General features: G+C 35.6%; 1 protein-coding gene across 1 annotated transcript in view; it reads right to left on the bottom strand.

The window, feature by feature from the left end:
• INSC (INSC spindle orientation adaptor protein) overlaps window positions 1-13,795 on the bottom strand; it is a 68,727-nt gene that overhangs the window by 29,158 nt on the left and 25,774 nt on the right. Inside the window, exons 3-6 of the mRNA XM_071761737.1 lie at window positions 5,288-5,633; window positions 4,698-4,750; window positions 2,938-3,061; window positions 1,273-1,386 (exon numbers count right to left, since the gene is read on the bottom strand). Of these exons, the coding sequence (XP_071617838.1) occupies window positions 1,273-1,386; window positions 2,938-3,061; window positions 4,698-4,750; window positions 5,288-5,633 (637 nt within the window). The remainder of the gene's footprint in view (window positions 1-1,272; window positions 1,387-2,937; window positions 3,062-4,697; window positions 4,751-5,287; window positions 5,634-13,795) is intronic.

Raw genomic sequence — 13,795 nt, 5'->3', positions numbered from 1 at the left:
ACATGATGGGTGACACTTCATCATGGGGTGGTTAGCATGTCAAAGACTTCGTAAATTTTGGTAAAATATTGGTGACAGGATGAGAGGGAGGGAGAGAGAGAACAGAAACCCTTACACCAAAATGTAAGGGAAAAACACACTTTGTCACTGAGAGTAGGACTTGAAGGTTACAGGAACAATTCACAGAGGAAATAGACACACAGGACAGGTGATGTAATCACCACTGCAATTCAGCAACCAAATGCTACTTAGAATTCTTTGCATAAAGGGGTGCATTTTATTGCTTTTAAATTTGTGGGACATGCAGGTTTTGGCAATAAATTTAGAGATTTATGGAAGGCCAGACTTCACTTCTATCAATCACAGAATGATAAAAAGCACCAGACCAGTTTTTCTCAATTTGTTAGTTCTGCACTTCCTTGATGCTCATCATTTTAACGTTGTTTTTGGAAACCACTGAGTGGAGCTCAAATACCAGTTTAGAAAAAACTAAAAATCTCAGGCTGTTGCCAGGATCCACTACATGTTTCCAAGTCTACTTTGTTCACAGCCTTCAACACAGAGCAGTGACTTTTATGAGGCAAACATATATCTAGAGGCCTATCAGAAGTAAAATGAATTAAACACTGTCGTTTGACCTCATCTGTGAGCAGAACAAGAGAAGTAACTGTAATGTAATTCCTCTTTAAATGGAAAATATTAGATGCAAATTCTCTAAAATTGCATCTTTAATAATAACACTAACCTCCTCTGCACACACAGCTGAAGAGATCTTGCTGTTTCTTTCTGTAGTCAGCCTCAGGCACAGCCATTTTAAAAGTTTCTCTCCACTCATGTACTGGCACTTAAAAAGTACTGTTGGGAGTGACAGTAAAATGATGCCCCAGATGCTGAAGGGAGTGGTAATACATCAGGTGGCACAAAAAAAAATTGTAGTTACATCAGTGCCCAGAAGCCTGTTGGAGCTTACAGTCATACTGCAGTGGCTTGCACAGGCATTGAGCTTTACTAATAGAGTTTAGGGTTTGTGGCCCTATTTTTAAATCTAATAGGAAAATTGTGGAAACAAACTCTGCAAAGTAAAGCTTGCAAAAGTAGCAAAATAAGAACAAATAGTTTCTTGAGTAAATTCTGTGCTCTTTGCCATAGACTGTCTCCTGAAATACAGAATTTCATCTTTTACTGTGTATTTCAAAACTCACAGCTACTACTGTGTTCATATTACTCACCTGTATTCCTTGTTCACTTTGGATGAACCCATACACCCCTTACCTTAGCTATGATCCGGCACAGATGAGCACCCTCCTGGGTAAGGCTGAATAAACTGCTAATTGCTGGCTCAGTGATGTACACACTATCTGACAATTCTATTTGTCTCAGCAGGTTCTGTGTGACATAAGATAATAAAAGAATTTACTCCCAATTAAAAACATTAAAGTTATATTTAAAGATGAGAGGAAGCAGAAAGTCTAGCTCATCTTGCTTCTCATCCAGAGAAAGGTAAAAATTAACATGGGCAGAAGTCAAACTGATAACACTATAACCCATTTATCATTGCATTTTAAAAGATCTATCCAGGAATAGTAATATTAAAAAATAAATAATTTTTTTTAACACAGACATGAACATGATAATATGCAAGAAAGACTTCTTCAGCTATTTAGTTGACTATTATTATTGGGTTTGGCCTGGGATTGAACTGAAATTTTCAGAAAGCAGCTAATTTTTTTCTTGGTAAAAATTATTTCACAAGATGGTGCAAGATTTCCACCTTACTTATACATTTTATTGCTACACCCTTTCTAATGATTTTTGGATTCATCACTATTCTCAGTCTAAACAGAAAATGCCATTGATTAATACAATAATTCAATTATCTTCCCTTTAATACACTGTGTTCTCCTGCTTTTAGCATTAAATAAAAGTAATTAAAAATTACATAAAAGAACTTTTCAGTTCACATTTTGGTACAAACATATCCTGAATAAAATCCTGACACCCTGATTAGACATTTAGGCTCCCAAGTACACAATTTAAGCTGAGGGTTCTGGCTTCTCACACAGACACTTAGTCTGTTCCAGAGCAGCAAGCCAGCCACAGACAATGTGGCTGTATGGCAGGAGTGGTCATGCAGCCTGATTTAATGGCTCAGAAAACTCCTCTTTAAAATGTTTTGATTAAGTACCTTCTAAATACAAACCTGCAGCTACACAAAAACACATGAGATGATGCAGAGTAATTAATTCTGCTCCCTTAAAAGAATCAGGGACTGGGATTTCAGATGTATCAGTAGGTGTCAAAGTGTCCAAATGAAGAACTGGTCTTCAGTTGAAAAAGAATAAGCACCAAGACAGCCACAACCTACTCACTGAATCTGCAATATGCAAAATTGTTTACACAAAAACTCACATGTGGCATTTCTTGTGGTTCTCATAAAGCCTAAATGAAAAGTTTTAGCAAGTAGCTTGTTAGCTTGACTGTAATTCTGCAAATGATTCTACATAAAATACACAATACTGTATTTTACCACTACTTACTAGTGTTTGAGGCGTGCACTGGTTAAGAGGTTTGTTGTAGTAATCTATTTGCTATATGTAGAATTTCTAAAAATTTAGCTTTTAATGAGAATCACTGAGAGCCACAGAGAGACTTTTTTTCAAGGTTTCTTAAGAAAAGCAGTCTGTATGAAAGGAATAGGAAACATGTCCAAAAGTCTTATCAACAAGACAGTTTCCCGAAGTTGGATGCCTTGCGATGAAGGAGGCCTATCAAGAAAAGTAACATGATAATTTTGTTCAGGATTTGACATTATTGGAGAATTTGAGCATGTAAATACCTCAATCTCTTTGCAAGATGTTTGAACTATTGATCATAAGTTTGCTATCCCTCAAGGTTCATGAATTTTGAAAGACTATTTTTTTTAATCTATAAACTAACCTGTGCCTCATGTGTTAAAACCAGCTCTATCAACTGGCCAAAATACTGAGCAATGGTAGTGAGTGTTTCATTAATACAAGATTTCATGGATTTCAGTATATGTTCATCTTCAGTTTGTATGCACCTGAAAAGAGAGAGAAAGGAAAGGGATGATGGAAAAGATGCAGACAGCTATTATTTATCCCACTGATCATCACAGGGGAGCTCAGTGTTAATGATGCAGATATCATGGGAATTTAAATGCTCATGAGGACACTGTCTCTGTGTCATTAGCATCATACTAGACTTGTTTTGTCTATACGTGGTAAATGTAGCATCAAAGGACAACTGTGGACATTAATTTTGGGATCACAATTTTCTTCACATACCATAGGCCAAATTTCAGTGCAGATGCTCTATGTTTATGTCAGTGTAACTGCTATTTTCCACTTCTGCTAACAGTTACATTCACTTTTGGATGTCTGCATTTCAACTGCAGCTGTGAATATCCAGCCATCTTTCCTGACCAAAGGAGGTATTTTCAATAATTTGTGTTTCTTTACCTTCTTTGTTATCATTTAATGATTGCAGGATAAGGACCCAAAATGTTGGGTGTCCAGATGAGCCCAGTTAATTTAAATTAGAAAGTATGCTCAAAAGTAATACTTGGCCTTCTATGCAGAAAGATTACATACAGCAGCTTTAAGACCCAGTATCACTATTCTGTAACCAGTGTCATTTGGCTGTAACTGAAAACATAATTTAAATATGGAAAGCGTTATACAATTCTTACAAAGTAACTAATACTTCCTCTGAGAAATACATTCATTTGAATGGTCAAAACATACATACCCTCTCAGGCCACTCTAGTGGAAGATACAGAGTAATTGACTGGTGTCTCCACCTACACCGTTTGTCCCCTTTTCAGCTTTACTTGTCTCTCACCCATCTATACCAACTTTTTTTTTCAAGCAGGCAAGGAGGGAGAGGGCTAATTTGAAACAGACAGAGATCTGAGCTTTCATTAAATCCTCATGTCTCACAGCAGAGTATAAAAGTAAATTCTGAGCTGTGTGGGTTTGGCAGAAAGCAACAGCACTCACAAAATGTTCTTTCCTGACAATAAGATGGTGCCTTTTTCCCTGATGATCCCTCAAGTAGAATAACTCGCACAGTGTTTAAACTAAATTGAGAAATACTGACTGAACTGTGTTGGTGGAAATCAGGTAGCTCATGTCAGGTGAGGGAAATTATAATGATAAGAATTATAGATATTTTTATTTTCCAGTCTCAGGAATCTAGAATGGACAGAACTGAGTAAACCTACAACTGCAATTTAAGGGAATGTGTATTTATTTTGGTTTTATTTACTAATACATGGATAGGCATATAAAGAAACATGCAGTATGACAGTTTTCAGTGTTTGTTTTCACACCAAATGAAATGTTGGCTCCACAGAACTTGAGAGGAACTTTGTCACTCATATCATTAGAGCTAGAATTTCTTCCTTGATGTTTAAAAGCCCTGAAAAATCCTCTTGCATGCAGCCTTGTGACTGTGCCAAGCTCTTTGTGCAACAGCAGATCCCAGCTTTCATTAGATTGTAGTTCAGCTAGAAGCAACTCACTTCATTCAGAGCCTAACGTTTAAGAAGCCTTTTAGAGCTGCAGGAGCCCAGTTCAAACATTTGAGGGTGTTAGTGGGTTTGTACCTCTCATTAGATATTATACAAAACAGCAAAACAGCAAGAATTAATATTTCAAATAGAGAACTTTAATTACCTTTCCGTGAAAGCTGTAAATTCAGAACACTTGTCTATTAAAAGTTTTTCATACTGCATAGAGAGAAAAAGAAAGTGGTTTTAAAGCAATATCCATACACAATTTCTTTTTAAAAATAAATAATGCTTGTCTACAATAATTTGGTGAAAACCCTCCAGAAATATAATATTTCATATTTACACTCTTTTTCTACTTTTCTGAATAACACTATCAGAAATAAAACTGAAGTTAAACAAAATCATAGTATTTTCTACATTGTAAATACAAAAGAACTCACAGATGGGGTGTCTAATTACTGTAGTTCAGTAGTCCTCAAAACCAAAACTTTTGTCAACAGTTTGTCAACATTATTAACATTCAAAATCAGGCTTTTAATAAAATAATTGCCAAATAATTTAATAAATAATTAATAATTTAATAAAATAAAATTGCCAAAATGAGGCAAGAATGTTTCTATTGCTGAAAAGGTATTAGAAAATCTTAAGCAAGAGACCAGCATTGGTATGTAAGGATTTCTTGCAGATTAAGTTATATCTACTACAATAAAAAAATTAAACAAGAGAAAGATGGCATCAGGTAAGGCATCCTACCTGGTGCATTTCTTCTGAAGAATTCCTGGTCAGTGAATTGTACTCATTTATCATTGAACGCACATGGCAGTTGACTCTCACTGTCATGCTGTGGACTCTCTGCCATCTGTTCTTCTCCAGCTTTTGGGCAATCCTGGTCAGCTCTGTGCTTATTATCCAAGCTCTTTTTAATAGCAGCTGCAAGTTATCACATGTGCTATATTGTGAGGTTAGGTGAAGCTCATTTTCTTCATCTTTCTCAGTGCTGATTGGCTTGGACTGGAGAATACACATGCATTCACAGTCTGTCATCAGCTTCAAATCTTCCATCCAACGCTGAACAGAGTCCATCTGAATTAAATGCATGCTAAAAGGCAGAGAAAGAAAAATGGGGTAAAGCAAAACAACCTTAGAACAACAACTAGTGAGGCTGAAAGGAACTCCTTGATGAGCATATCCTCGCATGAGTTCAATGGGCCTGCATTTTGTGCCCTTGCAGTCTCAGCTAGTAAAATGTGGCACCCAACACAGCAGCTGTACTGAGCTGTTCTGAGAGATCCCAACATTTTTAATATCAGCAGTAGATATCTAACATATATAAATGTACATATTTCTAAGGGACAGTTACATAGACCTAAAGGGAAAAGACTGGAGTTGTTGTTAAAAAGAAAGCCATAAAGTATTTTCAAATTACTTAAATTTTCCTTATGTTTATGCAAAGCTTGAAAGATGCTCAATAATCATTGCTGAAATTAACCCTGGCTGCAATGGTAAGGACTGGCTTTATCAATATCTGTCCCCCACCAGGCCCATTATATTCTCACTCAATGCAACATCCTCCATCTCCATTGTCAATAAAGCAAAGCAGGAGGACAAAAATGTAATGAAACACTCCACGTCTCCATGGCAAAAGAGATTTTGATATGTCTAAAACAGTTTCTGTAGAACTTCTAAAAATAAGCATGACTTTTGAATGTAATAGTCAGACACACAGAACACACTTCCAAAAGCAAGAATTCCAGATTTCTGATCTACAGAGAATAATTATTTTTAATGACAGTTTTCACCATCTGAGGACAGCCTTATTTTTTTGGCAAGTCGTCTTAACATGAAATAGTTCAAAATTTTAGCATCTCTTCCTCTAGTGAAAGATGGATTGATACTAAAGAATTCTGAAGAATTGAAGATGAAAGGTAAAGATTAAATAAAATTAAGTGAAAGCAAGAGAAGCTGGGGTTACTTATTTTTTCCAAACTTCTATAATTCTACAGCTAGTCTGAGAGCATAGCAGACTGTTGTCTACTGTCTGGATACATGCTGCAGTTTTACAAGATGCTTTATCAGAAAAGACAAAAAGAAAGTTTGTATTATAGCCCCTATTCTTTTAATCCAGATACTGAGTTCTTGCAGCTTGGCATTACAGCAATGGTGTTCCCTGTTATACAAATGCTGTAAGTATATGTTCCTGTTAGCAGCAAATCTGCAATTACAGTAGCCAAGCTGAGGATGACCACGGCAAAGGACTTCTGAATTCTCACATTTCTGTTTATACACTGAGCACCACCTGAACTCAAGGAATGTCCTTCCAGATCACTGAAGCAACATTCCACAAACGAGCAAAATTTTCTAACGCACACAGGAAAAGGGGCTCACCTTAAGTATAGTTTCATATCAATCACCAGCAAATGAGATACGAGAGGTGTTTAATTGATCCAATCTCCCTTTTCACCATATACAATGAAACTACTTTTAATTTTAAACTTTACAGCCTACTGCTATTTAAAGGTCTTTAGTTCACTCAGCTTTGAATATTGTGTAATTGCATTTCATGATCGATTGTGGCTTGCTTTCTTCTTGCTAGGGGTAGTCTCCTTATTGCTTTTTTGGATCTGAAGCAAGGTTTCCTAATAAACAAAAATAACAACTTTAGAAGTTTGAGACCATGATTTACAATGACATGCATAGTTTGCATTCAGTACAGGATAAACTCATTTGACACAGAGTAATGTATTTTTCATTTCTAAAGTGCACTATCATAATTGATGAAATCTCTGTTTAGAAAGTCAGAAAAACCTACTAAATTATAATTTCACACAGGGGAAAAAAAAATAGGAGGTTTGTTGAGAAAAAAAAAGAGCTCATATTTCCTTGAACCCCAAAAGCCAACCTTCACTCTGAGAAGAAAAAAGGATGCCAGAGTTGTACCAAAAATGTACCCATGTTAAAAAACCTCCTTGTTTCTCTCTGTTCCTATTAATTGTCAGAAATACAACTGTAGAATTTAGGAGGTTCTGTTACTGAAACTTAGTATTCCTTAAATCACAGCAATGGCAAAAATAACACCATTCACCACCCTTCAGACAGAGCCACAGAAAACACTACCTGCTCACTCTGTCAGAATTTTTGACACATAACTCTTTAAAACACACATATATCATTAGTCAAATGAAATACATAAATTTTTCACTTTCATCCACATAGGGCTGTAGCTAAAGTCTTCCTAAACATTCAGTAAATTAATTCGTGGATTTTTTTAAATGTTAAGATAAGGAAAGCAAAAAGTGTGATCATCCCAACCTGTTATTAAGAATCATAATCCAGACAGCATTTAATAAACTCCAAGAACAAGTCTCCCCATTTTGTCTCCCCATTACTGAAAAAGATAGAAAATAAAAAAATGTACACCTACAAAATAAAAACAGCCATAATGGATCCAACAACAACAACAACAAAAATATCTGTCTAGCCCATTATTCCACTCCCTACGTGGCCATTAGGAGATGCAAGAGCAAAGATTATAAGAGACATGGGAAGAGCTGAGCAAGCCCTCCTTCCCATCTGCAGGCAATTAGTGGTTTAGTAGCTTCGTAAGCCAGAGGTTGCGTCTGAGCAGAATGTTTTTACAATTTCTGAAACAAAACTATCCATTAATCCCTTTTTGAACTCAGTTAAACTTTTGGCCTTTACAACATCTAGAGGCAGTTTCTCAGACACTGATTATTTTTTGTACAATTGGCTCTTATTTTTTGTTTTAAACTTGCCAGGAGAAATTAACACAAGCTCTTCAGTTCTTGTATACTTAGAGATACTGAAATTACAGTTCCACATTCACCCCCTTTGTGTAATTCATTATATTATTTCCTCTGCACTACCTTCTCTTAGTTATTTACAAGGCAGAGAAACTCTCATCTGTCACTCTACAGAAGTGACTCCACTCCTTTAATCATCCACAGACTTTTCCGACCTTTTCAAAAAGTTTTTTTCACTTTTCCTACAGCATAAAATCCGATGGTAAGAAGAGTACAAGATATCTGAATTCAGGTAAATAATGAATTTATACACTTGATTTATGTTTTTTATATATATTTCACAAGATTTTGCAAAATAAATTTCTCATAAGTTTTTTCCAGTGACTTGTTTTATCTTTACCTTCCCGAAAATCTATACACTTTGATTTTCAGAATATTCTCCATGAAAAATACTACATAATTTGGAGTTTGCTGTTCTATATGCAAGAGGAAAGACATTTCTTCAGTTCCCTTCCCCTCCTCACACACACTACTTTATGTTCATTAACATATAATTGTTTCTGGCATTTTACATTTCAGTGATTTGGTGTTGTGAGACTTTTTCTGTTTGCTCATTATTTTAAATTAACCTGAACTGCTTTTTATCAGCAGGAAGTCTTGCTGTCCTGCTATTATAACTATTTTTCAGGTCATTAAATACATTAAGCAGGTTTGGGTATAGCATGGAGGACCTTACTGGTGTGGTTTTCCCCAGTTCTCTTTAATCAAGCAACAGTAGCTGGGTAACTGGCACAGATCCAGAAGTTCCCCAAGAGTTAGAATTTCTGAATTTAGTATGTCATGGCATATTGACAAAAAGCAATTTATCTACACTCTACACTATAAAAGCAGCACTTCATGTAAAAATAGCGGTAAGGATAATTCAGTGAAAAAAAAAAAAAAAAAGTCTCCAGCATTTCATCAAAGTCATTCTATTTTAATTGAGATTGTAAAATGTTTGATGAAGTTTTCAAGAGCACTCAACTGAACTTGAGTAACAGTCAATTTGAATACTTTGAATTCTAGTGTGCTTGCCAAAAAGCAGTCTTTAAAAAAAAAAATGTTATTTTGACAAAATCATTTTGTATCACTGACTGAGACCAACTTAGAGCAACAGCATGTTAAAAGTACATTGCTTCGAAAGATGAGCAGATTTTGTTTCATAGAGAAATTTCTGCACTATATAACACATTACAGGCAAATTTAATCCTGGGAAAAGAGGTACACAAAATTACCACTTAATTTCTAGAGAGGCAAATCATATTCAGAGTTCTGTTACAATCTCTTCTTTTTGTTATTTTCTATCATCGAATTAAGTAGTTTGTTAACTAATGACTTGCAAGATCTTTAGGATAGATAATGATAGATTTCCATATAAAGGATCACTCTGTCTCATGTTGGTGCCACATGAATACAAAAGTGAGGAATTAATAAGTAGATAATTTATTTAAAGCTTCCAGCTTTTAGTTTTACACCATTATTTTACTGGTAGCACGTACACTACTTTAAATTGCAAATGTTCTAATGAAAAATAGTTATACCTCTATTTTAGCACTGAGTTTCACTAAGTGCATAACTTTGTGCTGTTTTATAACTTTGTTTTATAACTTTGTGCTGAATTTCAAGATGGTCATATCAAGTGAATATTTCCAGTGGTCATACTTATAAAGTGTAAAGATTTCTGCTCAGTTGAATTATGCTTTTGAGACTTTTGAGACTTCTTAGCCTTATTATCCATTTTTACATATTTTTGATAGATTTATTACGAGTCTTAATGATGGCATTTATTACAGCTTCTAGATAAGCCAAGTCTTACAACTGCACTCAGATTTACTATTCTAATTAGTGGTAGGTAATTAACTGGCAACAAACAACTTCTTGAGTTGATTTAGCACCCTCTTTGAACATAAATCATCTGTAATTTTTTTCTAATTTGTCTTCTCAAAATTATTCATAGGTACCCAATCTACCCCAGGGCCAGTTTCTACATCAATACAATGGACAGAAGAATTCAGCTCTCACTGGAATAATTTAGTAAAGAGTCATAGACACAGTTCTAATTAACCCTCAAGTTTTTGCACAACATTAATTACACAAAAGAGCCTTGTAGATCCCTGGTACTGTATTTGCACCAATTTTAGTAAAATTTTGTAGAGCTAGCTTACAGGATATCAAATAGCTCTTAGGCAGGTGAGAATCAGATTTCTGCTTTGTAAATCATTCTTAAGTTAATGTGGTCTGTGAATGTTTGGTATTAGTAAGGGATGTGGCAAGCTAAAAGATCAGCTAGATGATCTGCACTATGTTTTCTCCTTGATTTTATATTATTTTCCAGTAGAACATCAGCAATCCAACTTCACAAGGACAAAAAATGACTTTGCAGGTATCAATGACTTTAGGTCTGACTTGCTGAATGAGGTATGTTCATAAACTGAGGGATTTTGCATACATTTACATTGCTAATTACAGAGTAACACAAAATTCTCAGTCCCATAAATAACTGGGCATGTTTCCTGACAGTAGAGTTAACAGGTCCATATTAACCAGAGTTCACCCCAGTTCACTGCTTCCTGCTCTTCAGGCTACACATATAAATGCAGAGGACGATATTACTCATAACATTTTAAGAAAAATGTCTGTAAGACAGAAGTCCTTGAAAACACCTAGCAGAAAGGGAGAAATACAAATGGAGGAAGAAAAAACACTGGAACTCATTTGTAGCCATAGACTATAGAAATGCTCAGACAGAATGACAACTAAGGACTAATTTGGAGACTAACGTGAGAGTCCATGAAAACAGTGACAGTGCCTCATTGAACTTCTTTTCCTTCCTCCAAATCTGCCTTAATTTGCAGTTTAATAACAAACAGTACAGCTCTCCATGCCTTTTTCAGATGAGTTATGACATGCATTATGAGCAGTGCCATTAGCCTTTCACCTTTTACTATTTACTCATTTAAGGTCCTAACCCTCCTGATTAAGTAAAGCCTGGATTACTTAATGAAGGAACCTACCACCATTTTACAGGGAGTTATGAGATCAGTATCACTCAGGAGAATACAAAGATTTGGGGACCCTAAGTCACATCTATTGCACAGCAGATTTAGCTAAAACTGTCAAAAAGGGTTAAGAAAAGTGTAGCTTGGTGTTGGCTTTTCTCAGATTCACATTAGAATATTAACATTTTAGACAAGTTAAAAAGATGACAACTAGAAACAGTGTCACAAATTATAGAACAAGTTCATAGAAGTATCTTAAGTATTCTCATTCAAATAAGAGAGTGTTTTCTAATAAAAAAAAAATCAATATTTAAGCACATGCTTAGATACTTCATTACCCTTTCATTTCATCTTTCCTTTTGAATATGAATTTATCTTCTGCTGCATTTCTAGAAAGCAAAGAAGTGCTCTCAAGTCCTTTTTTTTGCAAATTAAATTTTTTATGTTCCTTTTATGTAACTACTCTTTTTCACCCCCCATCCTAAGCAGCCTGGTAGATCTGTAGTTGCAAAATTCATTTCTTACCAAAAGACTTGATATCATGCTTGACAGCAAGTACCTTGTACAGTGACACAAGTACTACCTAATCTCCACCATATCTCACTTCATACAGGCTAGGACGGATCACTTTGCCTTCACCACCACACCTTGCAGGCAAATACAGTCCCAGTCATCTCATTGTCAACCAGGATACATAAGCCCTTCTCATTTTTATTCCCATCAAATGAGGTACACGTTGAAGGCTTTGTTGTTCTCAGCCTCTCACTGCATAACCTTTACACTTTAGCTACTCATTCATTTTCTTCAGTACTTGAAGTCACTTCTAATTTTCTGCTTTCAAAAATAACCCTTGCCATTACCCTTTACCACTTTAACTTTTGTCTAATAGATATTGTTTCCTGTATTTACTAGTAAATTATGACATGCATAATTTACACTGATTATCTCTTGTTAAAAGGAAAAATAGGGAAAACAAAGTTTTTCCTTATCAGGCAACAATAGCAAATTATTCAGCATAATGCATCTTTGGCAGGTTCATGTTTTGGCACCCCACTTCCCATTTAATTCCAAATCTTTAGATGCTCTCTGTACTACATTTTCTTCTCTGCCTTTTCCTTTCCACTTATCTCTCAGTCCATCTTCTTTCACTCCTTAGATGTAAGCATTATTATTTTACTACTTTCCACTTTTGAGTCATTACAAAATTTTGCTAGTGAGTTCAGCAGCCTAAATAGAGTAATTTTCCTGCCTTTTGTTGGTTGTTTGCCTTTTGGTTCTACCTCATTTTTGTCATACACTTGACAGAGTCAAAACTAGATGGGTAATATTCCTGTCTGCATTGAAAATTAAGCCTTAGTTCAGTCAGAGCACTATAACTGGGTTTAACATCAACTCCTTACTAGTTACATCAAGTATATGCTACCTTCTTCTCTTGGTGATTGAATTCAGATACCATTCATACATATTAAATTGCTGTCTAGAACAAAAGTCTCATTGAAAAAAGCATAACTGACAGTATACACCAGAGTGCTAGATAGTTAAATCACCTCTTAAAAGGCTATTTAATAAATACAAATCTGCTGTGTCAGTCTCTCCAGCTGGACCCTTCCCTTGTGCTCCACTACCATAACACCATTTCCACTGTGTATAGGTGTGTGTATATGCACAGAAATGCACATATTTCCCTTCCCTACACACTACATCCCTTCCAAACAACAGATTATGTCTAAAGCTCTGATCTAGTTGGAAAAGGCTCTTATCTCTTGAGTATACTCCTCTTCCCTTGCCCTATTCTGCTGGTATTACTATTTTGTTCTTTCTGCTTATATACCCATTGCTCTGTTGCCCTGAGCCAAGCAGAAGCAGGAGTTATTTGCACTCTTTTTGCTGTACAGAGCCAGACTTATATTTTCTGAATTACTTAAAACTTGTGTGGCCCTCCAGCCACAGTAACTTTACTGAGAGCAACACAGCAATCTAGTAGACACACACCTTGAATAGAAATTCAAAAAGCTGGACTCCACTCCTTGCTTTCCTACTAATATTCTGACAAGCTTTGCCACCTCCTGCCAGACTTTGTCTCTCTCATTTGTTTAACCTGTGAAGTGACTCTTTCTTGCTTTAACACTGAACATTGTGCAGAGAATTCTTATCTTGGCTGGAGCTTTCAGATGCAAAGGCAACAACCTATTTTTCAAAGCAATATTTAGAGGACCCCTTCTCACAGGTAAATAGCAAAAGAAAAAAGGGAATGAGTGGTTCTTTTTACTACCATAAAGTTGCTTTTAAATGAGGGACAGCAACTGAAGCACGAGGATTGCCTGAGCTAGAAAAACCACATTAAAAATCAAACCACTGGATGCCAAAACCTGAAAAAAATCAGGAAGATTCTTCAAAATGCTGAATGAGGTGAGGAAAACACTGTCCTGGTTTCCTGGTGAAATTGAAGATGAATGAGTCAG

This window comes from Heliangelus exortis, chromosome 18 (assembly GCF_036169615.1).
Source record: "Heliangelus exortis chromosome 18, bHelExo1.hap1, whole genome shotgun sequence".
Classification (NCBI taxonomy): Eukaryota; Metazoa; Chordata; class Aves; order Apodiformes; family Trochilidae; genus Heliangelus; species Heliangelus exortis.
Note: the sequence above shows the minus strand (reverse complement) of the source record. Positions and strands in the feature narration are given on the sequence as shown.